Below are 26391 nucleotides of genomic sequence, written 5' to 3'. Positions count from 1 at the left end.
TCAAAGCTTTACACGTTTTCAAAATTAAATGAAAATTGAGAGAAAAAATTACTTTACAGTTAGTATTTTATCATTGCTGTGCATTATTATATATATAGACTAACTGCAAACGGAATTCCCAGTTTCCAGAAGAAGAAAGTCAATGAATACAGACATTAAATCTAGTAATATCATGAAGTTATTTTGATCAACAAATTTCTTAGATGATCGACGAACTCCAGGGAATCCTTTACACTGTACCTAAAAATTTCTCTGTTTAACGCCTTGAGAATTTATACTAGCCAATTCGCTGTTGTAAAATAGTCTAAGTTATTCATATCTCTGACGGGTCGAAGGAAGGTTCATTTTTCTCAGACCATGTAGCTTCAGTGTTATTATTCCTACAGGTTTCGACATTTGGAATATGTTTCCGAAATAAAAACTTTGCAAGGAGTCTATTAGTTGTTTCCAGTCATTGAACAAGACGGCTAACCTGTAACTGTAAAATTGAAACTAGTCAATGTCACAGTATATTCATCTTATCGAAAATTAATTGGATTTAGAAGTTTATTACTTGTTTAAAATGAAGTATGAAACACTTTAATGAAGAGTATTTTAATAGATCTAAGCGACTTTTTAACCGAAATAAAATGACGGATACAAATGTTGAAGTCTTATCGACAAAATGACAACTGATTCAAAGATTCAAAACATTTTACATTCATTTGAGCCCGAGAAATTAGCATTTATAGTAGCATTTTATTTAATTTGAATTCAGTAGTTTGAGAGTTCTTTGATTCAGTTCGTTCAAATAGACTGTTATAAAAAATTATCTACGCCTTTTTGCAGTACATTAATTTTTTCGCCAAAATGCTGAATTTATAAACTAGATTCTGATCTGTCAGTCAGCTTGTGTAGTGTTGATCGTATGAACGATAAATCTGTACAATATGCGTCAAGTTACTTTGAAGTATTTTCGATTCCAAATAAAAATTTCTCCTGTTATTCACGATGAACAAAAGTGTTTCACCTCGGTAAACCCTCGGCAACAATAGGAACAACAGGAACTATTAGAAGATTCTCAGATTCGTGAAATCAAAATTACGCTATTTCGCTGTTTATTGGTTTTTCAGAGAAAATAACACGCTTCATCGAAGACAGCCATAAATTCCGTAATGATAACTCATGTACATCATATAAATACTGTCCAGACATTTTGATTTCACACTAAGCATCTTTTAAAAAGTAAAAATAAATTAACGAATATGAAATACCCCTACTTCTTCTTGATGCATTTATCACATGAATCGAAGTCGTACAAAGCTACTATGTATGGTGTGACTAACCTTGGAAATAGCGCTCGACGAATGCGACGTATACGACGTCGAAAAGAGACTCCATCAACAATTGATTCAACAATATAACTAGCCATAAAATTCGCCAAAACCATGGAGTGTAAAATGAGTATGAACCAAATAGAAGGAATTCGGACTAACTATAATCGATAAAAACAATTTCAATATATGCGACTCTGAAAATATCCTCATATTTTATAAACGATTTTCATTGTAACTGAAAACATAGTGACTGAATATCTTAGTCTTCTTGTTTAATAGTTCTAATCTAACTTTGCAAATAATAAATCATTTCAGAGAATAGAATAAATACAGAAATACCATTGACTATGTGGCTATCAGTATAATGTCGATTGCCCTATAACAAAATCTGAATTGAATGAAAAGAGGACAAACTAAACTCTTCAAAACTGATTTATTAACGAAACTCACTAGAAAACACATTTCATTACCATTGATTTGAATAACAAATGGTTATACAACTATGATAACACTTGAACAGCATTCCATTATATCAGAAATACACTAGTGGATCACAAAACGGTTTATTACACATGGTTTGGAAAAAGCCTGTTCGGTCGAAAATCGAATAAAAAATTACGTATTAATGATGACGTCTTACTGTCATGTTGTTACAGTGAAGTTTGAACCTTTGGTCACGCGAAGAAGAAAGTTTTTGTACAACGTGATAAATAATCAGAATGCCTATCTATTACGTTTCAGGAATTCACTCATAAAGAAATGTATATATATATAATTAAATTGACAAAGGCTTATGCACGTTACAAAGTGGAACTTTAATTAACATTCAAACTTCTTTGTTGGTAAAACAAAATTACATGTTTAACTGCTTTAGAATCATTTCAAAGGGTTACTTTAAGCAGCTAACATTACTATTTTCGAACACGAACAAAGGTATTGGGTGAGTTTTATCGGCATAAAAATACTTTCTTCTGAAAAACAGATGAAGCCACGTAAAAGGGAATTCTTCATGACAATTTAAATATTCACTGGTTCAAGATAAAAATTTTCACAAACAGAATTCACCAACATTTTGTTCGCTATCTAGTGATTAAATACATAAATTTATGCAACTTTCACTCATTATGTCAATTCAATGTAACCACAACAACAGTTTTCATTTTGAAGAAATGTAGTAAATCATTTTATAAGTAACATAAACGTCTTAATATATATTTAAAACAAAAAACAAACAAACAATAAAGTCCTTTAAACTAAGGTGTTTAAGTAACTTAAATGAGGTAATTTTGTCAAAAAGACGTTACATCAACTAGTGATGATTGTGCTAGATCACATTCTCTATGAATTAATTATTACGAAATTATACTTTCATTGTCAATAATGAATTGTAAGATTATTAGCAAAACGAAAATATAGAAGATACCAGGTTTAGACACGATTTGAGAATTCACAAAGTATACCATTAACGGTAATGACCTTTTTCGAATCGGTAATATTTAACAAACATTTCAATAAGGAAGCAGAACTGTAGATAACAAAATTTTTCGAGAACTAAACGCGATATTTTAAAATGGAGACTGGTATAACAATTCCTTTTTTTAGGTAGAAAGAATTGGTTGGAAGGATCAAAAATGTATACAACATAGGAAATCGTAGTCATATGACGTATGTGTTAACACATGCTGAATAGTATGGATTTAAGAAACAGAATGAATAATAATGTATGCTGAACATGACGTAATTACTGTAACTCATCATCCTAGAGATTAATGATCGAGTGCTCAGAGCTATGATTGTTGAGTACAAATACCAGCTGGAACAGTGACTATCCATCAAATATACCAACACTTAAAACATAACAGTTTAGCAAGAGGAAAAGAGATTGTTTTATTTTTTACTGCTAAATACAATTTAGTAATGACCGAAAGGCAAAGCTCACTCAAACAATGTTTGAGATTTCAGAGTGATATTCTTTATCGAAATTAAATATGAACAGTAAAACTTAGCATATTTTGAGCACAAAGCATTCTTCCATTTACAATAAAAGATGAATTTTATTGGTGACTGAGTACCAGTTGTGCATGAATATCAACATTTGTATGAGAAAATAATCATTTATTCATAAATTACAACAATATGAAATTTACCTACAAAAAACAAAAACTTATTTAAAAATGGTGCTCGTCAATGATTAAGAAACAGTATTAGAATTCAAAGCAAATGGTAATGCGCAAGTGATGATTCATAAGCCTATGTATTGTGAATCGCGAGTTGGCTACTCTAAATTCTACCGACTGACAAGCTTCTGATATCCCAGTTCGACCCCAATACTATTCCCAATCTCCAATATATCAGAACACGAACCGTAGATGAAAAATCGTTTATGGGGTCAGGAGCAGCAGAATAATGATTTACAAACAAATGCATATTTATACAGTTAGGATTACTATAAATATTGACCAACCGAAAGATGACACGTTAAATAATGTTGACCAATAGGAAAATGACACGCGAAATAAATATTGATCAGTAGGGAAACGACCAATAGGGAAATGACACCATTTAACGTTCAAGGGTAGCGTTAGACTTAACCGGATAATTGTTTTTGGGATATTTTTCTGAGTATCCCAACACCTCCCCTTTGGAGAAGTTAATAGCGGCGTAACCGAGGATTTACTTGAAGTTTCTTTGGGTGTGTTCTTTTGCGATCCGACCTCCGAGGCAACCATACAGAACCAGAAGGATGTTCTACTTGAGTAGATGACTTAGTCGTCTCTGTTAGAGGTATTGGCGGAAGTTGAAACGTGTCCAACAGCAAGTCGAGTGGGACGTGTTTTGTAATTGCTTCTTTCTCCTTCGCTTCCCTTGACCTGAGTTGATTGTGGTGCCTGGTCCAGATTTCTTGGTTCACCTTGACATCATACATGACGTTCCCATGTTTTTGTGTGATTTCACCCTCTACCCATCTATCGCATCCGTGTCTATAATCTCGCGCATACACTTTTGTACCAACTTCGTAGGGAATTCGAGTATTCTTCATCTGGGGGCTTTGCTGGGCCACTTGCTTGGGTTTCATCGCACAATGAACTGTCCGTAGCTTTCGCCCCATAAGCATCTCAGCAGGGGATTTGGAGTTTGGTAATAAGTCATGCGGGGTCGTCCGGTACGCAACTAGGAAACGTTCTATGATATCTTCTGTGGTCCCCTCCCCTCGTGCTTTAAGCATGGCTCGTTTAAATGTATCAACGAACCTTTCAGCTTGTCCATTAGATTGCGGGTGATATGGCGGAGAGCGAACATGGTTGATCGAATTTTGCAGGCAAAATTCTCGGAATTGGCTAGATGTGAATTGTGAACCATTGTCTGTTACTATTGTTTCTGGAAGACCATGCCGAACGAAGATCTGATTAAGGAGTTTGATGGTTTGAGTTGTAGAGGGTGGCGCAATCGGCAATATCTCCGGCCATTTGGAGTAGGAGTCAACCAGTATCAGGTATGTGGTACCACCTAGGGGTCCGGCGAAGTCAATATGCACTCGCGACCAGGCTTTTTCTGACTTTGGCCAGGGTACTGGAGGCAACTTAGGAGGATTTTTCGCAGCTTTTTGACAGTGTGAACATCTTTTGACGAAGTCGACAATCTGCTTGTCCATATTCGGCCAATATGCATGGCTGCGAGCGATGGATTTCATACGGTTTATCCCTGGGTGTCCAGAATGGAATTGGCGTAGGACTTTGGAACGTAGGGTTGTTGGAATTACTACGCGATCACCGAACATCAGACAATCGTTAACAACACAGAGAGCGCTGCGACGATTCGCTAGTTGTTGCATATCACCACTCAGCTGCTTAACTGGCCATCTGCTCTGAACATAGGTGATCGCTTCTTGGATAATCGGGTCTTCTCTGGTAGCTTCCCGAACATCTTCAGCGGTAACAGGCATTGCTCGAACGGCATTCGCTAATAGCGTAGGACCGGAATCGTCTTCAGTTGATACTATGGCTATGAGTGTGTCCTCATCAGTGGTAGAATGGTTACTGATAAGTCTGGACAGTGCATCTGCTTGACCAAAATCTTCGGAACGTCGATATTGGATGTCGAAGTCGTACCCCAATAACGCCAACGCCCAACGTTGAAGACGATTAGCATTATGGGCAGGAATGCCTTTCTTTGATCCAAAGATTGATAACAACGGCTTGTGGTCTGTGAGCAAGGTGAAACGGCGCCCGTAAATGAATTTGTGGAATCGCCGGACAGCAAAAATTAGGGCTAACGCTTCCTTCTCTATCTGGCCGTAGCGTTTCTCAGCAGGTGTTAGTGTTCTCGAAGCGTGCATCACTGCTTTCTCTGACCCGTCGGGAAAGACATGTGAGAGTACGGCACCCAGTCCATGCGTTGAAGCGTCAGCAGCAACCACAATGGGTAGTTTCGGATTGTAGTGGGTTAGCAGAAGATTGGAACTTAGCATAGCTTTAAGTTTTGAAAAGGCTGACTCACATTGCGTTGACCAATTCCAAGTAGCATTCTTTTCTAACAGACGATTTAATGGATATCGTACGTCATGCAGTGATGGAAGAAATGCTGAATAGTAGCTAATCATTCCCAAAAATGATCGGAGTGAGGAGACATCAGTGGGAGCAGGCATTTGTTGGATTGCGTAAGTATTTTGAGGATCAGGGTGTCGTCCGGAAGCATCAAAGATAAATCCCAGGTACTTAACGAAACGTAAGAAGAATTGGCATTTTTCTGGGCGAAGGCGAAAACCATTATCCTGGAGGCGTTGCAGAACTAAGTGGGTTCTGGTATTCAATTCATCAGCAGTTGAGCCGACAATGAGGACATCGTCAAGGTATGTAGCAACACCAGAAACATCTGCCAGAATAGTGTCTATGATCTGCTGGAAGATCGCTGGAGCAGTTTTGATACCAAAGGGTAACCGGGTATATTGGAAAAGTCCTCGGTGGGTGTTGATTGTCAACAACTCTCTGGATTCTAGAGCGACTGGAATTTGAAGGTAAGCATCTGCCAGATCCAGCTTAGCAAAATAGGTACCACCATTTAAAATAGTAAATAAGTCATCTGGGATCGGCAGCGGATAGTGATGGTGCTGTAGAGCTGCGTTGAGTCCTGTGGAAAAGTCTGCACAGATGCGTATGGAACCATTGGATTTTTTTACAACCACAATTGGAGCAGCCCATGATGAATAAGAAACAGGTACTAGGACACCCTCAGTTTCCAAACGTTGAAGTTCAGCGTGAACCAGAGGTAAAGATGCGTATGGGACTGGACGCTTTGGGCGAAAAACTGGTGTAGCTTCTGACTGCAGTTTTAAAACAGCTTCAGTTGTGGTACAAAGTCCGAGACCAGGCTTAAATAGTTCAATAAATCGTTTTCGAAGGTCTTCAACATGGTGTTGTGTAGAAGCAGTAGTTTGGACTTGATTGCAGATAGCGCTAATAGGAAGATCAGCGAGACCAAGTTTTTCGAACCAATCTAACCCTAAAAGGTTGAGCGGGGAATTGGTGATGTAGCATGTCCCATTGAAGGTTGTACCTCTGAATGAAATGCAGCAATAGAGTTCACCATGAAGGCGGAGATGACCCCCACAGGCACTGACGGCTGTCTGAGAGGATGGTTTGATGGGAGGTTGACCCAAGGTTCGCCAAGTCTTTTCGACAAAATGGTGATATCTGATGCAGTGTCCAACTGCAAACGAACTGGCTGACCATTGATTGAGAGGGTCAGAAATTTGCGTAGAGTCGCGGCATGAGTATGGAATACTGCTGCTAAACTCCTTGATGAGGTAATCGGCTTTTGTGAAAACGACGCTGCGTCTGTGCATTTCGACGGTTAATGGATCGGTTGGGTTTGCAAAAGCCGCTTTTGTGACCAACTTTCTGACAGCGATCGCACATATGCTGTTTGAATGGACAGAACTTCACGTAATGCCAGGCTCCACAGTGCCAACATGGCGAGGGGGCTTCTTCTGAACCGGTTTAGAGTGATTAGAGATAGAAACAGCGCTGGCGTTCGAAGGACTTGAGTTTGTCGATCTCGAAGATTTTTCTGGTGCTGAACAGCATGAACTTCGGGACCACCCTGGCCCCCAGATTGGACCAAAGTGGTGTCACGCTGCAGATTGATGATACGCTGGTATTCGTCTATGATCGCATTAAGTGTCAGTGTTGGATCTTGTTCAAGGCGGTTAAGCAACCGAGTTCTGATGTCGGAGAATTTGGGTGACTGAAGACTGCATATGAGTATTAGGGACTTGAATTGGTCTTCAGTGAGGGATCTGAGCTTGAACCGTTCGCACTCACGGTTAACAACGCCGACGTGGGTCAGGAAGTCATCGGACTCATTCATGACCAATTTTAAGCAGCGATATCGGGTACTGAAGAGTGATTGATGATCACCAAAAAGTTGGCTAAGGGACTGAATAGTGGCGTCGAATGAACGGTCGCGTGGGTTCTGCGGTAGAATGAAGTTGCAATACTTATCCAGCTCGGATGGACCAAGTTTACGAAGAAGAAGACGCATCTTCCACGAATCATCTTTGTCAGCAAAGTCAACTTTGAAAAGGTCTTCATAACGTCTGAACCAGGTATCAAATGTAATGTTGGCATCAGGATCATAAAGAAATTCTGAAATACTATTGGTAATACCATCAACTGATTCAGGAATCGTCGGTGTAGTTGGGACTCGAGAAGATATATGCGTCTGAGTAATCATCTCCATCAGCTTCAGCTGCTGTTCGAACAATTTTTCTAATTTGGCTGGATCCATAGTTATTCACCAACTTGTTGCTAAATCTCCGTCGCCAATTTATTGTGAATCGCGAGTTGGCTACTCTAAATTCTACCGACTGACAAGCTTCTGATATCCCAGTTCGACCCCAATACTATTCCCAATCTCCAATATATCAGAACACGAACCGTAGATGAAAAATCGTTTATGGGGTCAGGAGCAGCAGAATAATGATTTACAAACAAATGCATATTTATACAGTTAGGATTACTATAAATATTGACCAACCGAAAGATGACACGTTAAATAATGTTGACCAATAGGAAAATGACACGCGAAATAAATATTGATCAGTAGGGAAACGACCAATAGGGAAATGACACCATTTAACGTTCAAGGGTAGCGTTAGACTTAACCGGATAATTGTTTTTGGGATATTTTTCTGAGTATCCCAACACTATGCCCCTACCTAACACTACGGATTTCCATCACTGTCAGTAATATCTGGAATTTATGGAACATACACATCAATATCTGCCCATGAAAAGTGGGATCTGCTTCATCACTCTGTCTTGTGGGATTTGTGAACATACTTCTAGGTCATCAAAAGGAATATTGTTTGTGATTATGAGCAGTGGTGGGCAAAGAAAAAAATAGAAGAGAAAAGCAGAGAAGTTGAGAACTTGTAGGAAACTGACCCGAGTCAACAAGGGAATGGGTACGAAAAGCTAGTTATTTGTCATAATATTTAGAAAAAGACAAAACTGAGAAGATCTGAAGGATTAGCAAAAGATTGTTAGGAACAGTTCAAATAGCCTCCAGCTATTCTTCAGTTACACACTTTTCATAAACAACGTAAATGAGAATAAGCAGAAGTCCCCCAGATCTTAGTGGGATTTAAAAAACCATTCCTAACTTGGAGTAGGAGAGACCAGAAGAAACTGATAAGTGAACTCCAGAAGTTCATAAGCATGGTTGTTTAGTTTTAGCACTTAAGTACTAGCCAGCGACTTGGAGTTGGATGTAATCCCATGTAACCGGTTTTGATCTCAGATAAGAAGGGACTGAAATTATTTTGTGCAAAATTAAGAGGAATCGGATTGACTGGCATGGTGTCTTAAAATATTAACCCATATAATCACTCGGTTTTAATTTGCAACCTATGAACAGCAAACTGAATAAAATTAAACTAGTTTGAGAACTAATAATCAATGTATCGGTTAAATGTAGATAAATCACCACGGTATGGAAAGAAAAATGCCGAATTTAATTGTGTTTCTTTACTTCTGCTAACCATAGGGCCAGTTTACGGAGTGGCAGTCTTTTCTGAATTGCTCTATGGCTGTGATACATAGCCTATAAAAGTAGAAGACATGCATAGGCTACAGACTTTTGATTTTGGTTATCTTCGTTTCAGTGTCGCACTTTAATGGGACGATCGAGTGAGCAATAAAAAGGTTAGGCATAGAGTATAAGACAAAGATACCAATAGGTCGATAAAATTGTAGATCTTCATCGAATGAGGTGGCTGGTATACATATTTCGTATGAACAGCTATCAACTACCTCGAACTCCAATGTTATCTGAAGTAGGAGTGAACCAGAAGAAAGCTAAAGGCCGCCAAACCTAGACAGGGTGTCAGAAAAAGAAATTATTGACTGTCGATATGAGCATTGTTTGCAGTAATGGTAAGAAACGTTGGATAAAATGGTTCAGAGTTAGTTACAATGGAAAGGATCCAATCACTTCAAATTCTCTAGGTTCTGAATCTCAGTATTCTCCCAAATATAGATTCCCACTCAGTCTTTACAAACCAAGTTCCCAATATTTAGTTCTACTCATTACCATTGATACTACATTATCGTTATAACGGAATAAACATCAAGAAAAGTTGAACTTTCGGACCGATCCTATCTGAGGTTACTGTTTACATTTCGGTCGCATGATTATTAAATACATAAACTGTTGTATTTTGGTATTCGCCGAATTACAAGCTTTGACGTGATGTATAAAACAATGTGTTGTGCGTTTGTTAAACTACTGTTACTTGATTAAGGACCAATCATTGAGATTATATTTTAATTTCTTAGTAGTGTTGATATGTGGTCAGGAAGCAACTATATATTATATGATTCGACGTTATCTGTTTGCTGCGTTGTGATCTATTCTGGCTATCAAGTGAGCGAGAGTGAGAATATGCATTCTGTGTCTATCTTCGTTAAGTTTTATTGTCCCAGGCTTTATGCTGATTATGACTGACCCAAATAAAAATTATAGCCGGTATTGAAACCAAGTTACTTGTATACTACTTCAGGTGAAACGCTAGTCTTCCGTAAACTTACTTGTAAAAGTTCAACTATCCAATTAGCAGGATAAGTTGTCAAGTAAAGACTTAACGCAAAACACACCAAAATATTCAGCACAAATGCATCTATTGAAATAAAACACAAGAGAAACAAAAGATTAGTGTATTGTAAATCTTTATAAATGTTTAGAGATCAAACAAGAACATATGTGTGTGAAGTAAGTCGTGGAATCATTCAAAAGTGGATACTATAGTCAAACACGGATTAGATGACCGTAATTGGAAATTTAAATAACACGCTGATTAGTAAGAAGCAGCCAGTTTATATTCATCGAATAGTGTTTTAAAACTATTGACATAGTAATGAAATGAATATTTCATACAATTAACTAGTCCGAGTTACATATGTAAATTACTTGGTAAATACTATAATAACTAAAGAACTACTAAGTCCCTATGAATATAATTCAAAGAAACGTTGTGCGATGGAAATAGTTTGAAAACGCATCAATTCAAATGGTGTGAATTTTCCCAATTCGTTTGATGAAATAATTTCTACCTGAACTAAGTAGTGTAGCAACATCTCTGCATAATAACCTAGAGATAAAAAGAAACCGAATCTAAGATAAAACCGGATAATTATACACTAATTAGTTCCATTGGATAAAGAACAACAAACAAGTGTTAACATTATCATCACAAAGGGATCGTTGTATGTTAAATTATAAGTTGAAATCTCACTACCACATTGCTACATCCAGTAAATTCACGTTTTTAATACCTAACAATCTACGTCATTAATAAATACTTATGTAAACACAAACAACTTACAATTAGTTAAAATTGATTTACGATATGGTGCTCCTTTTGAAAAGGCGATGGCCAAAATTATATATTGATAAGTGGAGACTATAAATACAGCCGCATTTTCGTAGTTTTTATACTCAGCTGTATTAGAGTACGAATATAACGGCATATACCTATTAAAAGAATGATCAAAGAATGGTAAATTTCCTCAATGTTACAAACAGATCGAACAAAAATTTAAGAGTAAATGATCGAAGGTTTACGTCTGTGAAAAATAAATCGACCAATAATTCACTACATTCAAAACAATTGAAAAACATTTTTCTTACTTGGTTTACACATCACACCATAAATTTTAGGAAAAAGCATATCGCATAAAGGCAAAATGCATGCATAAAACAACTTCAATCAAACGTTAAACTCTGCTTCCGTTCAGTTTGTAAGCTAAGTTCCAAGTTTCCAATTAACTTTAATTTTGTTGCCTAGTCATGCAATCATGTTCACAAAAAGAGTGCTTTTCATGGTTTAAGAATTTTACTAACAAGTACAAAGCGACACCAAACCTAGATCTGAAGTATCTTATCTACTGCATGCAACCATCTTACATGGATTCAATATCTGTTTGCAAATACATCAAAATGTGTAAAAGTCAACTTGAATTTCTATTTAGTTCTTCAATATAGCTGGGATAAAAGTGAATGTACAAAATGTTTCTCATAATATGAATATTCATGAGCAAGGTATTGGACTGGTATTACATACATTTACAGTTAACTGGCATTTACATTTTCTTCTACAACTTATGTAAAAATATGAAAATGCAAGCAACTAACAAAAGAACAGTGACGAATGAAATTCGCTAACAACGTGCAGTCAGAAATAAAATTCAACGAAATCGCATACCAAGATTGAAAGCGAATCAATATGAATGCAGTTGCCTGAATAATAAAACCAATTATCACTTGACCAAATAATGAAATCATTGTTACCATGCTCAAAAGTCTCATTGTAGGCGGTTCAGCAGAAAGATATGGATAAGCATGTGTATATCCAACTAGTGAAGATCATTAACATAAAATGGAAAAAATTAAAGCAGTCAATATATAGATTATTTTATAATGAAAGAATAAAAGTAGATTTTTCTTGAGAAAAACACATTTCCTGTGTGCAGTTAAGCTTTCATGGTGCAAACGACATAACTGGAATTCTTTCTAATCAATGAATCAACCTTAAAGGTGATTATTAATTAATTAATATCTTCAACTATAAAGTACTGTCAGCCAGCACAAAAGTCAGAATTCTTAACGATAACGTTAAAAAGTAGGGGAATATCACCATCATCACTGAAAAGTTACAAGTTTTCATATCAACTATTTACGCAAGATACTCCAGATTTATTGGAAAGAGTCGATCAGAAATACTCTACTCTGGAAGAAAACAATTCATCTTCTAGTTAAGGAGCGAATCAGACACTGGAGATGAATGGGGCATAGTTTACGAAAATCACCAAACTGAATCACAAGGTAAGACCTATTTTGGAATCCTGACTGACCAAATAATCCATGGTGTTAGTAGTTGGAAGTAGACATCAAAACAAATGACAATTAACAACTGGAAATAAGAAAAAAGTTGTTCGGATATCTGTAGTTGGCACCCTGTGCTCAGGGAGGGGTAACCGGCTGTAGTGAATATGTAGGTTAGAAATTTAAATGAGCCGGTTTTTTAAACCTGAACTAGTCAGAAAATAAAACGGCATTTTGTAGTCACCTTAAGAATTCTTCCCAGTTAGTCTACGAAAGCACAATTAACTACTACTTATTGTTTAGAATCGTGACTGCTACTAGATTTTGAGCCGGAATTTTACCTAAGAGATAATAATACAACTCATCTACTAAAACCACCATTGGCAATAAGAAATTACTTATACAAGCAAACACAAAATGTTCATTATTTGATGTTATATATACAGAATATATGTATATATAGAAAACCATTATATTGATAGCGAATACAATGGTTATCACCAATCAAGTTCAGAGTGTGAGAGGATGCTTTCCAAACTTAGTGCAGTAAGAATTCCTTAGAACGTAAAAGTGAAAATTTCGTATTCAAAATTACCAATTGCAGTCAAAATGAAGCACGACTGAATACTGGAACAACAAATGTTTTGCTAACGACAACTTGAGACGCATGTGAAAAATAAATAAGTGATTGTAGAACATCGGTTGATTTATTGTCAATTATTGATTGAACTGTACAAAAAATCGCTCCTTCGTCAATATATTCGTTTGTGATCACATATTCTGTACTTTACTCAACACAACAAACATGATCAGTTTGAAAATCATTCGAAATTTTTGCATTATTTGAATGTGTCAATCAATTGAAAAGAATTAAATTATCGCAATCAGATATATTTATTTGACAAAATGATTGAGGGGGTTCATCCAAAAAGCTTTGTTTTTCTTATCCAACCAGGAATTAGAAAACATTAAGAAAACAGTCTGTTATGTGATTTTTTGTAAACATCACTAAAACTAATATTGTTAAAACCAAATTAGGTTGAACAACTAAAGCACAAAGGAATGGTGCCTGAAACGTTTAATAATAGTTTTATGCAAAGTCGATAAACCTATGATAAAGCCATTAACATCTAGACCACCATTTAGGTCATCGACTAATTATGGAGAGGATTGAAACGGTAATTTAAATGAATGATAAGCCTCATTATTACAAATTACATTGGGACAATATCCGAACTTTTTTAAAATGGATGTACTGTCTAACAGCTATGACGAATGTAGATGTTCTTCTAAAAACTTCACAAACTTTACTTTCGACATATGTGATATTAGTGTTCAGTGTATGCTGTAACATTTTTGTATTATTTTACACTGAGGTCATTCTCAATGACGTCGTGATTATTTACAAACTAATAAGTTGGAACAGCAACAAAATTCATGAAATTATCTTTCATCAGCATAAAAGTTAGGTTCCTCACACCACAACATAAAGTGTATGCGCATATGTACAAAAAATATTACAAACTAAAGTAAAGAATATTGTGAATATAAAAGTTTGCTTAGGAATCTATTGATATTACTAACAACAAAATATAAGGCTATTCTGAAAGATTAAAATGACGATACCTTTCAGGTATTCTTGATGTAAACTTTGTATTTCGCTCCAAATCACTTAATTTTTATAAATATTTATTAAAAACATACTTTTAATTTGAAAACACAAAGTGTACATGCTGACTGGAGCTGAATCAAACTCCAGTAATAGAGAATAAAACAAATCTTTAGGCTGAAAAAGTCCATAACAATGATTAAACAACTCATCAACTGTACTTCCGGATTTAAATCGACCTCATAAATTTTGATAAGATTGGTATGTTTACTTCACTTCTCAATACCGCTTTAACGTTTCGCATCAGCTGAGTGTTTATTTGCATGTTTAAAGTCGTTTTAGAGTGTTTCCCATAACATGAGAAAGTAAATTGAAAGGGTTCACAGGATAACATTAACTAGAACGCATACATTATAGTTTCCGAAAATGACAAACGATATCGTGAACAGAAATGAAATCTCTTGATTTTCCTCTGAAGACATACTATCTTGAATATTTTGAATATGAATTTATTTAGTATTTTACTATGTTAAGTTAGATGTAAGGATGTTTTGTATTCTAGGATTTTTTGAATTGATATAATTGATGAGTGCAGTCACACCGACCATTTTAGAAACTTTTTAAAATCAAGTATCCCATTTTAACTGTTGAAATTTGGACTCGAATCATGAATCAAAGAGAATTTAAAATAATTACCACCTTTGGATAATGGACACAAAATACTTAAGCCCACTGAGAATGTCTCAAGAAGCCAGGTAAAATGAAAGGGATTTATACAGTACACTAAGTCTAATAAATAACAACTCACATGTTAAGCTTAACGTCGTTATTATGACAAAATCACAGTAAAGGAATTCCCATTCGGACAAATTGCTTCCGATCTGAAAGAAAAACAGAACATAATCAGAGAAAAACGGAAGTCAACGCTGTACTTCAGCATATTTTATCATATCTGATGACTTTTTAAACTCAAGTATATCCTCATTAAACGGAAAATAAGATGTCTTTAACAATTCACTGTACAAATAAATACGATATAACATTAGATCAAGATCTTGACGTAATTGAAGGTAGAAACTTAGTATTTAAAAACTTTAGGTACTGTTTCAAATCTTCCGTTTCTGAACTATAAAAAAAGGATAAAAATCAACCAACAATGAAACATCTTATTATTTCTAAAAGATGAGAAAAGGAAATTCAACGTTGCTCTACTGTAGTTGTACGAATGAATTCATCTATTTGATTACAAACGTAAAACAAAAATGAACTAAGCTAAACAAAGTAGAGGGAGAAATATATTATTTTAAATGTAACTTAACTTACCGCAAAAAGTATAATTGTAGAAAATGACTGAATAAGGGAGTAACCAGCCATAAATTTGAACGTTCCAAAGCTTGTTACAAGAGCACAACGACCCTCTCTTATAAGCATAGGTACACAGCTTATATTTTGTTTCTTTGATGTAAAAGGACTAGCAATACTTGCTTCTGCTTCACTTAAGGAAATCCCAGCATGAGCTACTTTTAAAGCTCCACAATCATTTGCACCATCTCCACACATAGAAACAAAGTAACCAACTGACTGAAGAGCTTCAATCACTTGTGCTTTTTGTTCAGGAGAGAAGCGAGCAAACACTGTACCTTTCACAACCAGCTAAAATCAAACAATCATACTGGTACTTTAGAATATTATTCGGAGAGATAAACACAAACTTGGATTAACTTTAATTTATTCTCTGAAGAAATGACTTACATTGAGTCACGAAATGTCAGAAAAAATTATTTTTCTAGTCATTAGGATATTACAAATATATTAATTTATTTAAAACATAATTTCAGTTTGAATGACAGGCAAATGTTCTCTATTTAATTTAATGACCTAAGTTTCAGTTTTGGTGACTGGAAAAATGGTATCAAGACTAGATGAACTTAAATTAACACAATGGTCATGTCAATGAGCTACTTGTTTCGTTATCTATTTGGAATATCACTTAGAACGAGAATCAATGCTAAAATACAATTGAATGGTCATACTTCGGTTAGTGGAACTATGAAATTACAGCTCGTTGAGTATGATTTTTTACCAACGAAAATATTGTTGAACGACTGTCAAAATGAGATCCGTGGTCAAATGCTAAGAACTAAAACCAGACGCTAAACCATAAAAGACAGTGATACATAATATTAATTAGTTCTCAAAGAGAGCTTACTTTAGGTATTAGCCAAGGATAGTGCTCCTGAATAACAGACCATGTTTTCCCTGAAATTGCCAGATGGAAATCAGGTCTATCGATCATTCGAATGAAAAGTGCATAACGGTTTTCAGCAGAATCCTTGTACTTAAAAGTATCTGACTTATCTAAATGTTTGTCTAATTTATCAAACAGGCATTTTTCATAATCGATATGATTGTCTACTTTTTCAGAATCGGCGTGGTATATTGCACTATTGCCTAGCGCAGACAAACTATGAATGAAATACATAAAGAAAACATTTAAAATTTACCATTGTAGTTATATGAAAACAGAATATTGTTACGATCCGGAAATTTCATGAAAAATACAGGCTTAATTACAAAATAAAAGAATATAGATAGGCAAAAACGGCTACAGCGTTAAGCTAGGACTAAATAAACTTTTGTGACAATATGGATTTCAGTTTTCCATCATCTAAATACTACGTTAACAAGATCTGCTTAACAACGAAGACCGAAGAATATGAGTACTTCAAAATGCAATTAATTTCTGTTACGTTGACTGACGTTTAAAAACCATTGAACCAGAAACGTTTCTGACAACCATCTGAGAATGTGAAGTTTTAAAACAAACGTCAATGAAATTAAAAGACGGCTGTAATTGAATAGTGCAAATTATCACGTTACAGCAGTGAATGGGTTATTCATCTTGTGAAGAATCAAAACCGTAATAAAACTATCATGAATTCGAAAAATTTCAATTTCAATGGAATACATTTAGCCCTGGTGGATCGACACTTAGATGTGGTACTTTTGCAAGAACGAGAAAACGTTTCATTCAAACCATTTGTGGAGTTCCCTTTGATAACTACAAGTAAAAAGCTGTGATGAATGGTTTACATATAAGTGTGGTCTCAAAGATCAGACGTTGAAGAAGGTAACTTTTAATTACTCTATAAAAGTCAGGTTAAGTAAAGCAACTACAGTGACGCTAAATATTTGGTTTCATGAACTTTGATGCGTCGATTTTTTGAGAAAACTAACTGTATCCAATACGAATTCAGTTGTGTAAAATCCGGATTTTTTCATTTAAATGAAAACTGATCCAAATAGCACTTGTTGTTGTTTTACTTGTATCTTCACATCGAGGTTTTAGACTGCAATTGATCAGTCTTTTATTGGCATATATATGTGCATACTGTGCGTATGCCTCGATATTGCCTTAATTCACAAGCTTTTATAAGCAAAGTTCGATAGTGGCTAGCAGTGGAATCTAGGATGCACGTTTCGTCCCATTTGGGACTCGTCAGCTGGATGTACCTGCATCCCAGAGTTGATGTTCACTCTGGGACTCAAACCCAGTACCGTTCGCTTCAAACGCCATCGCGTTATACACTTAGCTACTGAGTCCTGATAGCCACATGCTTGTGCAATGGGCTGAAGTTTAAATTCACTTGGTGTTGTTTTTTTACTTGTATCTTGCCGTTGTTATTTAGGACTGCAACTGATCAGTCTCATGTTGGCATATGTGCATCCTGTGGGGATTGCCTCGATATAGCTTTAATTCACAAGCAGGTGGATATCAGGACTCAGTAGCTAAAAGTATAACGCGATGGCGTTTGAAGCGAGTGGTACTGGGTTCGAGTCCCGGAGTGAACATCAACTCTGGGATGCAGGTACATCCAGTTGACGAGTCGGAAATAGGAAAAAGCGTGCGTCCTTTATTCCACTGCTAGCCACAACCTATCTTTGCTCAAAATGGTCCGAACGGCATTTATAAATAAAAATTATTAACTACAATGTTGTAGATAGAGTCCTATGGACGAAAATTAGATATGTAAAATGTTATTACATATAACAATTCCATTATAATATATGTAGCTACAGCAAAATGACTTACTATCCATTTATACAGAATTATACAACAATCTAATACACTATACTTCAGATTACTTCTCCGAGGTTACAGATAACACAACGTAACACGGAATGCTATATACATATGAATATTAATGCTATTGAAGGACTACTGAGATGTACCAGTAATGTTTAGCGATGCCCAAACAGTGATGTTTAAACTGGTAGTTGGATACAAAACCCACATGATGAACAAACTAAAGTTTGCCATCAGAAAATCAGCTCATTAAATCCTTGTCAGAAGTGTATGATTTAGCGTAGTAATCACAACCAAAATCTCTACCAATCTAGAGACTTTGGTGAAACGATTGCAGTTTGACGACAACAATGCTAGCATGTTTACCACTTTTCATTCTGCAGATTATGAACAGCTCAACACTCAATGCGAATTAACTATGTTTTTCTCATCACTTTGTTCATTCCAAATGTTGATAACTAGTGTATTAATTTAGTCAGTGTTTTGGTACTTAACGCAACGTTATTTATCAGTCGAGTACTTTTGGGTTCTTGTCAAAACTTTTTCCTATTCATAGAACCACTCTATTTTAAATTGCCTTTGATCATTTATAGCGTTAGTGCTCGCAGTATTCCTGAATCTTGTCTAACTGTTTCAAACAGAAGTTATCAAGGCTCAGTGAAATGTTTTACAATAAAATACGGTTGTCAAGACGTAATTATGTGATAATTCAGTTTAAACATATAGATTTTAAAATTAGCTAGAAAATGGCTGACATAATCATATTTAATTTACATTATGAAGCGCCAATTCAAATATTTTTGTTAAGACGAATAGTGACGAAATATGGACAAACTGAACAATTAAAATTGAGTTACTAATTGTTAACTTCACTCGTTTCATTTACATAATATATTCTAAACTAGAGATAATTAAGATTCATATAAACAAAATTATATGAAATCATACAATTATGTACTTGATTTTGTCAAATTCGAACAAGGTTCAGTTGAAAAACGTTATCATGTTCAAAGCCTGTTTTTCGGTTTATGAAATGCATAAATATCAAAAGAACGGCCAAACGTATGAATCGCATTCAACCATAGATATTCCTATAAAGTACTAATTTTGTTGAAACTCATGTTAATGAAATGAAGCGAACTAAATTAATTCCAACTCATTTATAGACAGCTCCTGGAAGACTGTCAGTACCATTACAAGTATAAAAATATCACAATATGGTTTTTCTATTAGAAAGAAACTGTTTTCTGAATTGTCATAAGAAAACTCCTAGTGAACTGTAATCTCAAGAAAATTGTTGGTGATTCACGTTTCAAATCTACCTTGTATCTAAAAGAAGTACGTTGTTCGTTTACAGTTTCATTCATACCCTGTCATAATTTAACTTTGTTTTTCAAAATTCAGAATTCTACTCGGTTTCATTAATTATTTCTATTCGTCAAGTATCAGTCTAAATGATATTCAAACAATGAGAAACAACTGAGTTTCAATCCTTCACTACCTAATACGCGTTGCTAGAAAGATAAATGATGTTAGGCTTAAATAACTCGTCAGTTAATCATTCCTTTAATACATACGTTTTGTTGTAGCATTAATAGCGGGATATTTCAAATTTCCTAGAAGTCAAACATAATTTGAAATAAACTTATTTCAAACAAATAGACATGTCATAACATGTAACAATAGACTGTAGGGCATGGTCAAAAACTTTCAGTACTTCGCAACAAAACTTTAAAGCACAGTTACCAATATTTTTAAAACAGGGTGTTGTAATCATTGTTGGATTTGAAGTTTCACAGTAGACACTGACTCCGGATAGACAATCATTCAAAAATAGAAAGGACTGGATAGCTCTTTCATCGTATTACGAGATTACAAAGGAGTAGTAGATGGGCACTGCTAGGATGAAACAACATATATCAGTATTCCATATACAAAATAAAAATGTCAACATAGTGTGGATGATAAATAGAATAGAAATCTAGTTCCACAATATACAACAGTAAGGAACCGCATCTTAAGTGAATTACTTATTTTACATCTAGTTTGATTAGTTAAATATGAATAATGTTTTCCCAAAAACATTTGGCAGATTAAGTCTTTATTTAACAGGGATGCAAGACTATGAATGCAGAATAACTATATTTAGAGCAATAATAGTACCAATGATGATTTATTCAACTCAACACTACTGACATACGCAAGTTTGAATGGTCAAAGCAAATATAAAACACTTATGTACCTAGTAAAAGCTTTTGACGGACTTTGTAATCGACCAAAATTAAATCTTGTTTTCAATCGCTTGGAAAATGACTGTTTCGATGTCTCTCTGTTGTCAGTTTTAGTTAGATTTCGCTTCATTTGAATGTTAGTTGTCGCAACTTCAGTAACCGGTCTGTGTAAGTCTTCTGCATAGTGAAACTGAACAAGGGAATTGATAAGATCATCTGAGAAATTTTTAATATTTCCTTCATTGGTAGCATCCTGAATGTTGTTTGGATTCTTTTCAGTAGAAAGTCCAATATTTGGTACAGGGATTGGTTGACTTTCATTTAACACATCTGAATCAAAATCATTACCAGGACAAGGTGGTGGACGAGCTGTCACAATGACAACTCGATCTAATTCATCAATCATTTCGCAGTCTCGTGCCACAGAAAGAGAGGTAAGCATATGATCACCTAAAAACAATATTTGACAGAACTAATAGAAATTATTGCTAAATATGTATCATTAAAATAAGTCTATATCGACAAACTATAAAAGCTTTGGATTATAACGAATATTCATAAAAGATACATGAGTACTTTTGTCGATTTTAAGCCAAAAAGCAATTATCAATTCATTGAAGTAAATAGACACAGACTGGCAGAAAACTTCACTTTTTTACACTTACCACTACTTGGGTCGCAAAACCGGTTTATACTTCTGATTGAAGTGGCAAACATTTCACAGGAAACAATTTGTGAAATTAGTTTAAAGTATCGTCCACGTCAATTTTTAAAGGCAGTCAACAGTGTTATGTGTGAGTCGAAATTATATACAGATGACGCTACAAACTAACTTATAAACTCTTCACCTTAAAAATGATATACCTCGTTTAGACTATTATAAGTATATTAGTTGGCAATGTTTCAATCTTAAGTTATTATGCTATGATGATGGAAATTAACAAGACATGAGCCAATGCACTTTTACATCCTTTCACAAAGCTTCTATCTTTGTGACAACTTTATAAATATCTTTGATCTGTATCACTACTACTGTCTAGTTCTATAAGACAATTTATGCCAATTTATTTATAAATTCAGATCTATTCATACTGTTATATCAACACTTCTATCCCAAAAGGATCTAACAAAATACTCTGATGTTCAAAATGCCAAGAGTTAGGAAGGCAATTATGACCTGATGGTTATTTAGATTATTATTGTCATACTTACGGTACACGTACGTCTGCCTGAAGGTAAGTCAGAGCATATGAAAATAAAAAGAAATAACCTGATTAACCAATATCTCTTAAACTCCCTTTCCAAAAGAATTTGTGGATCGAAGCAGTGAAGTTTCAAGCATTTACCATTAGATTCAGAGACTAAATGATGTCGTGTTCACCAGGATGATCCGGAATAATGGTTAATTCTAAAATAGGGCGAAGTAATTATTTAGGTTTGTATTCCAATAATTCACCAGCCAATATCAGTTGGACACACATGTCTTCTTTAAATAATAAGATTCTTCACGAATCTACTTGTTGTCATGTCGAGCAGTACAAACGAACTAGGTAAGAGTTTAACATTCCTCCAGAAATAACCTCACATAGCTGGCCATTCCAAAAGAGCCACAGAACATTCATATGTCTGGATAACTCCCAGAAAGTTTAACTAATTTGAATAACATCAACAGTATATCACTGTGTCACATGACACACGCATTTTGGTAGACCTGATTGACATATTTTAGTAATTACTGCTTCGTTGTTCCGTGCTCTCTGTTTTCATTTTAATTTCTCTAGTTGTAGATAATTATCATTAATTCGATCTGACACACGAAATGACTTTAATTACTCCGTTCATAAATCAACGGTCTGTCCATTTAAGAAATATTAAAAAATTCCCAGCTGATGCATTGGATAGCTGTAATACATGTACTACCTAAACAATCACTTAACTAGTATACCTAAAACTTTCTTCTATCACATTTTTGTTCTGTACATCTAATGCTACCATTTATATCAAATTGATCATGCCTGTAAACTGGCGTGAATTCTGTAACTATTATTTACAGAATATAAATTATTATTATTAAAGGAGGAATGAAGAGGAACGTTCACTATTTAAACCAGGTTGGTGGAGATAAATGGTCCAAAAAGATAAGTTGAAAACCTTTAAGACGATCGCCTGCTTCAGTTTGAGGCATTTAGCACTGCAAACGTTTTTCTATATACCGTCTTAAGAGGACCGTCTTTAGTAATGTCCTGACACCGGTTTCTCAGAAAAAGGTTTATACTCTAATTTTGTTCAGCCTAGTCTTTTTCAACTGACGATATTTGGCGATCTTCCGTATCCCATCATCATTATCTCCGATTGATTGCTTGCTTCCGGTGGTAAATACATACAAGTGATGATGAATTTTGGTAATGTATTCAGACCTAATCATTACAACTTATTTGGTATCGTTGCCTCGAGTTGACCGCTTGGATCTACTTTTACAAATATCGTTACAGCAACTTCAATACCGTCTATAATTCACAGACTTTTGTACTGAGTGAATAAAAAGAAAAGAAAGTTAATAAAGTGGTATCTTTCATAGTATAAAATTCACTGAGCCAAGACAGTCATATATAGCTCATAATAAAACCTAGTACTGATTTCCTCATGGTATTCAACTATATATCTCACAAAAGTAAAGTGCATCTTCCTAACTGAACATAATCGACCTCGGTTGTTTTCGTTATTGGACTGTATCTCTTGTTGATTTATCGATTGACTGTACGACCTCTCGCTATCTATTCCACCACAATGTTTATGTTTCCTATAGTGAGGTAGACTGTTGGTGTCCCACTCATACGTAGTTAAAATTTTATCAGCTATTTGCCTAAAATGATGCTTGGGAGCAAACACTACTGAACTCACCTGTCACCATAACCGGTCGTATATTCGCTTGGCGTAAAGTTTTAATAACCGGACCAGATTCAGGTTTCAGTCGATTTTCCATCACCAGTAGTCCCAGAAACAAAAGATTATGTTCAACTCGGTCACGCGATATGCGCATAATACGTAAATATGATGCCTTGATAGGTCGCCAAGCCAATGCCAGAACGCGAAAGCCTTCTCGAGTGAATTCCAACAAATTTGAGTGGAAATTAGAAGGTACTGCAACAGAAACGTTTATTCAACAATACTCATTATAATAAATTATAATACATGATTTTTAATAAACATTTACTGTTACATGTTGTATGTTCAATTCATGAATTATCATTATTTGCTGCTAATAAGTGTAGGTACAAGGCTACTGTAAAACAAATAATAAGTCAAATTAACTGTAATGATCATATTACAACAAGCAGATACATTTTCAAGAGATTTATTGCAATTTACTTTAGTACATGGAAAAATATTAAACGGAATTTTGAATAACCAATGCTATAAATACGCTATAATTCTCAAAACTCCAAATGAGTATATGACAGCGATTTTTAATCACACGAACCTAGAAACTACTGTAAAGTACAATAGTAAACTTATGACTTAAAAATGTAGGTATACTGAAGTGAATTTCATTGAAAGAATCAAATTATAATTCAACTTTTGTGTTATAAACATTAAAATATTCCGGTTTTAATAAAAAATGAGATCATTTAATCTATCAGAAGAATATAGTTTGGCTTAAACGTTTAGCTTACTTCCGATGGAAACAATTATTTCAATTAGACGATTATTGTGCCCTCGTAAACTGAATTACAGATTATCAGCAACAAAATACACAGCCTGATGATATTTCAGAAAAAAACGTTTCATACATCGGCGGTTCAATGTGTTATCTCATGATAAGAATTTCATAAGCTGAGAACTTCCACATTTACACGTAACTCGTGTACACTTTCGAATGCGGTTAGCTTTACTTCTATATAGTTAGATTTGTCATGTGCACTTCCTTCTTAATATTTTCAAAATAAAGGAAATACAATTTGTAAAAATTATAAAATAACACAATATGTGTTCATACATCAAAGTGATTATTTACTTGTATCACGTCGACACAAAACTTCTATTGTCTCTGGAGCGCCCTTTGTATATACATGAAATTGAGATTCATTTAAAGTACGTGTTATCACAGACATCCGTTGTACAGACGAACTGAAAGGAAACTGACGTACTATACCGATCTCATACGGTATCTTCTAAAAACGAAATGCATATAAATTAGTCACTAAGTTTAGATTACAACCTATGAAAAATAACCTACAGTAAAAATGTACTTTAAGAACAAGCTACTTTCTGATTTATTTAAATCCTATATTCTGAAAAATTCTTTCTTCTTGAAGTCGGTCAGAAAGTCATCCTCACTGGTGAGCCCAGTCTAACTTTTCGTAGGAGGTAGAATAGTTGTTCATGCTTGCAAATTGAATATCCAATACCTGTGAATAAATAGCGATCCTTTTAAGGACGTATATCAGATTAGTCAAATATTTCAACTTAGCAGCATATTTTTTTAGTCATACGCTTCGTTAAAGATTAAAAGCACACATACTTTATTCCTATTTCATACACAGACACTTTGGATTTTTCACGGATAAATCGAGGGGAATTTTTAGTTATATATCGCTACGTAGAAAGCACATGTGAAAAACACTTTTTACAAAAGAATACCTAAGACAGAAATACATGTTGGTTTTTGAGTAAGCAGTGAAAAACTACGTCAGCATAACAAAACTTCTGGCACCCAGATATTCCTGAAAAATAAAAGGAGTGTGGAAAATACGCCAAATGGAGAATTAGTAAAGCCTTTTCACCAATTAATAAGGAACAATTATTAAAGAAGACAGATTAACAGTATTTAGCCATATTAGTTAAAATTTTACTTGAAACTGAAACGTACTTCAAATATGTCGCCACAATCATCCTCCTTGGGACGTACTATTGCCGATATAACTAAATCAAAATTATGTTGATCTTCCGAAATAACTTCGATAAATTCCTACAAACCAAAGATCGATAATGTGCCAGTAAATTAAAAAAACGATCTACAGCATTATGGGCATTTAAATTGCATTATTAACGTTACAGCTTTGCTACAAGAAATATTTACATAAGAGAAATAAAAGCAGAATAAACAATCTGTACACCTTTACAAGGAGAAGTCAATTCAAACACTAAAAACACCTCATGATATTGGAGCTGTATTTTTCAAATTAGTGTTAGAGATTCCCCAAGAAACGTATTCTGCTCGAATATATTTACAGAAATTTATAACCGAACTCCACCTGTAGCTCTTCTAGGGCTACTACCGGTCTTAATCCTACACAAAGCAGGAGGGTTGGGAATACGGTCAGCAACCCCATCCCATAGAAAACATTATTGCTCAAAAAACGCTAACCACAATAAACAAATCAAACCATTGAAACTCTGTACTGGGAATTGAAGGAAGTATTATGACGCCTCATCGTGGAAGCCGAGATTCTTCGGTAGTCACGAGGCCGATGCTCCTTCTAACAACCACAGCAACAATTAACATAAATACACGGAATGTTCTGACAGTGTGGGAGAGCCAACCAAGGAGCTACGGAAATGAGAAGATGCAAACTGACAGTTCTCGGAATAAGTGAAACCCATTGCACCCAAGAAGAAAATGCTCCGCACACTCAGTGAGTTGCTCTGATGCTGTCCAAAGAAGCACGTAAAGGACTCATTGCATGGGAACGAGAATGATGAGAGATTTGTAAATTTATGTGCATTCAACAAAATGGTTAAAGGGGTATTAATATTCCCACACAA

General features: G+C 34.9%; 1 protein-coding gene across 2 annotated transcripts in view; it reads right to left on the bottom strand.

Annotated features, from left to right (window-relative positions):
* MS3_00003409 (uncharacterized protein) overlaps positions 1-26391 on the bottom strand; it is a gene marked incomplete at its 3' end in the record, with an annotated part of 54643 nt that overhangs the window by 9406 nt on the left and 18846 nt on the right. Inside the window, exons 10-14 of one of the 2 annotated variants that reach the window (XM_051211199.1) lie at positions 25496-25594; positions 24641-24797; positions 23527-23766; positions 15631-21075; positions 1326-15188 (exon numbers count right to left, since the gene is read on the bottom strand). In XM_051211199.1, coding sequence (XP_051071237.1) covers positions 3967-7158 — 3192 coding nt within the window. In that variant the 5' untranslated portion in view covers positions 7159-15188; positions 15631-21075; positions 23527-23766; positions 24641-24797; positions 25496-25594. Of the gene's footprint in view, positions 1-1325; positions 15189-15630; positions 21076-23526; positions 23767-24640; positions 24798-25495; positions 25595-26391 lie in introns of those variants that run through there. The other variant, XM_051211200.1, reaches the window with a different exon arrangement.

This window comes from Schistosoma haematobium, chromosome ZW, assembly GCF_000699445.3.
Source record: "Schistosoma haematobium chromosome ZW, whole genome shotgun sequence".
NCBI classification, from domain to species: Eukaryota; Metazoa; Platyhelminthes; class Trematoda; order Strigeidida; family Schistosomatidae; genus Schistosoma; species Schistosoma haematobium.
The sequence above is the reverse complement of the archived record's forward strand: the minus strand, read 5'-3'. Positions and strand labels throughout refer to the sequence as shown.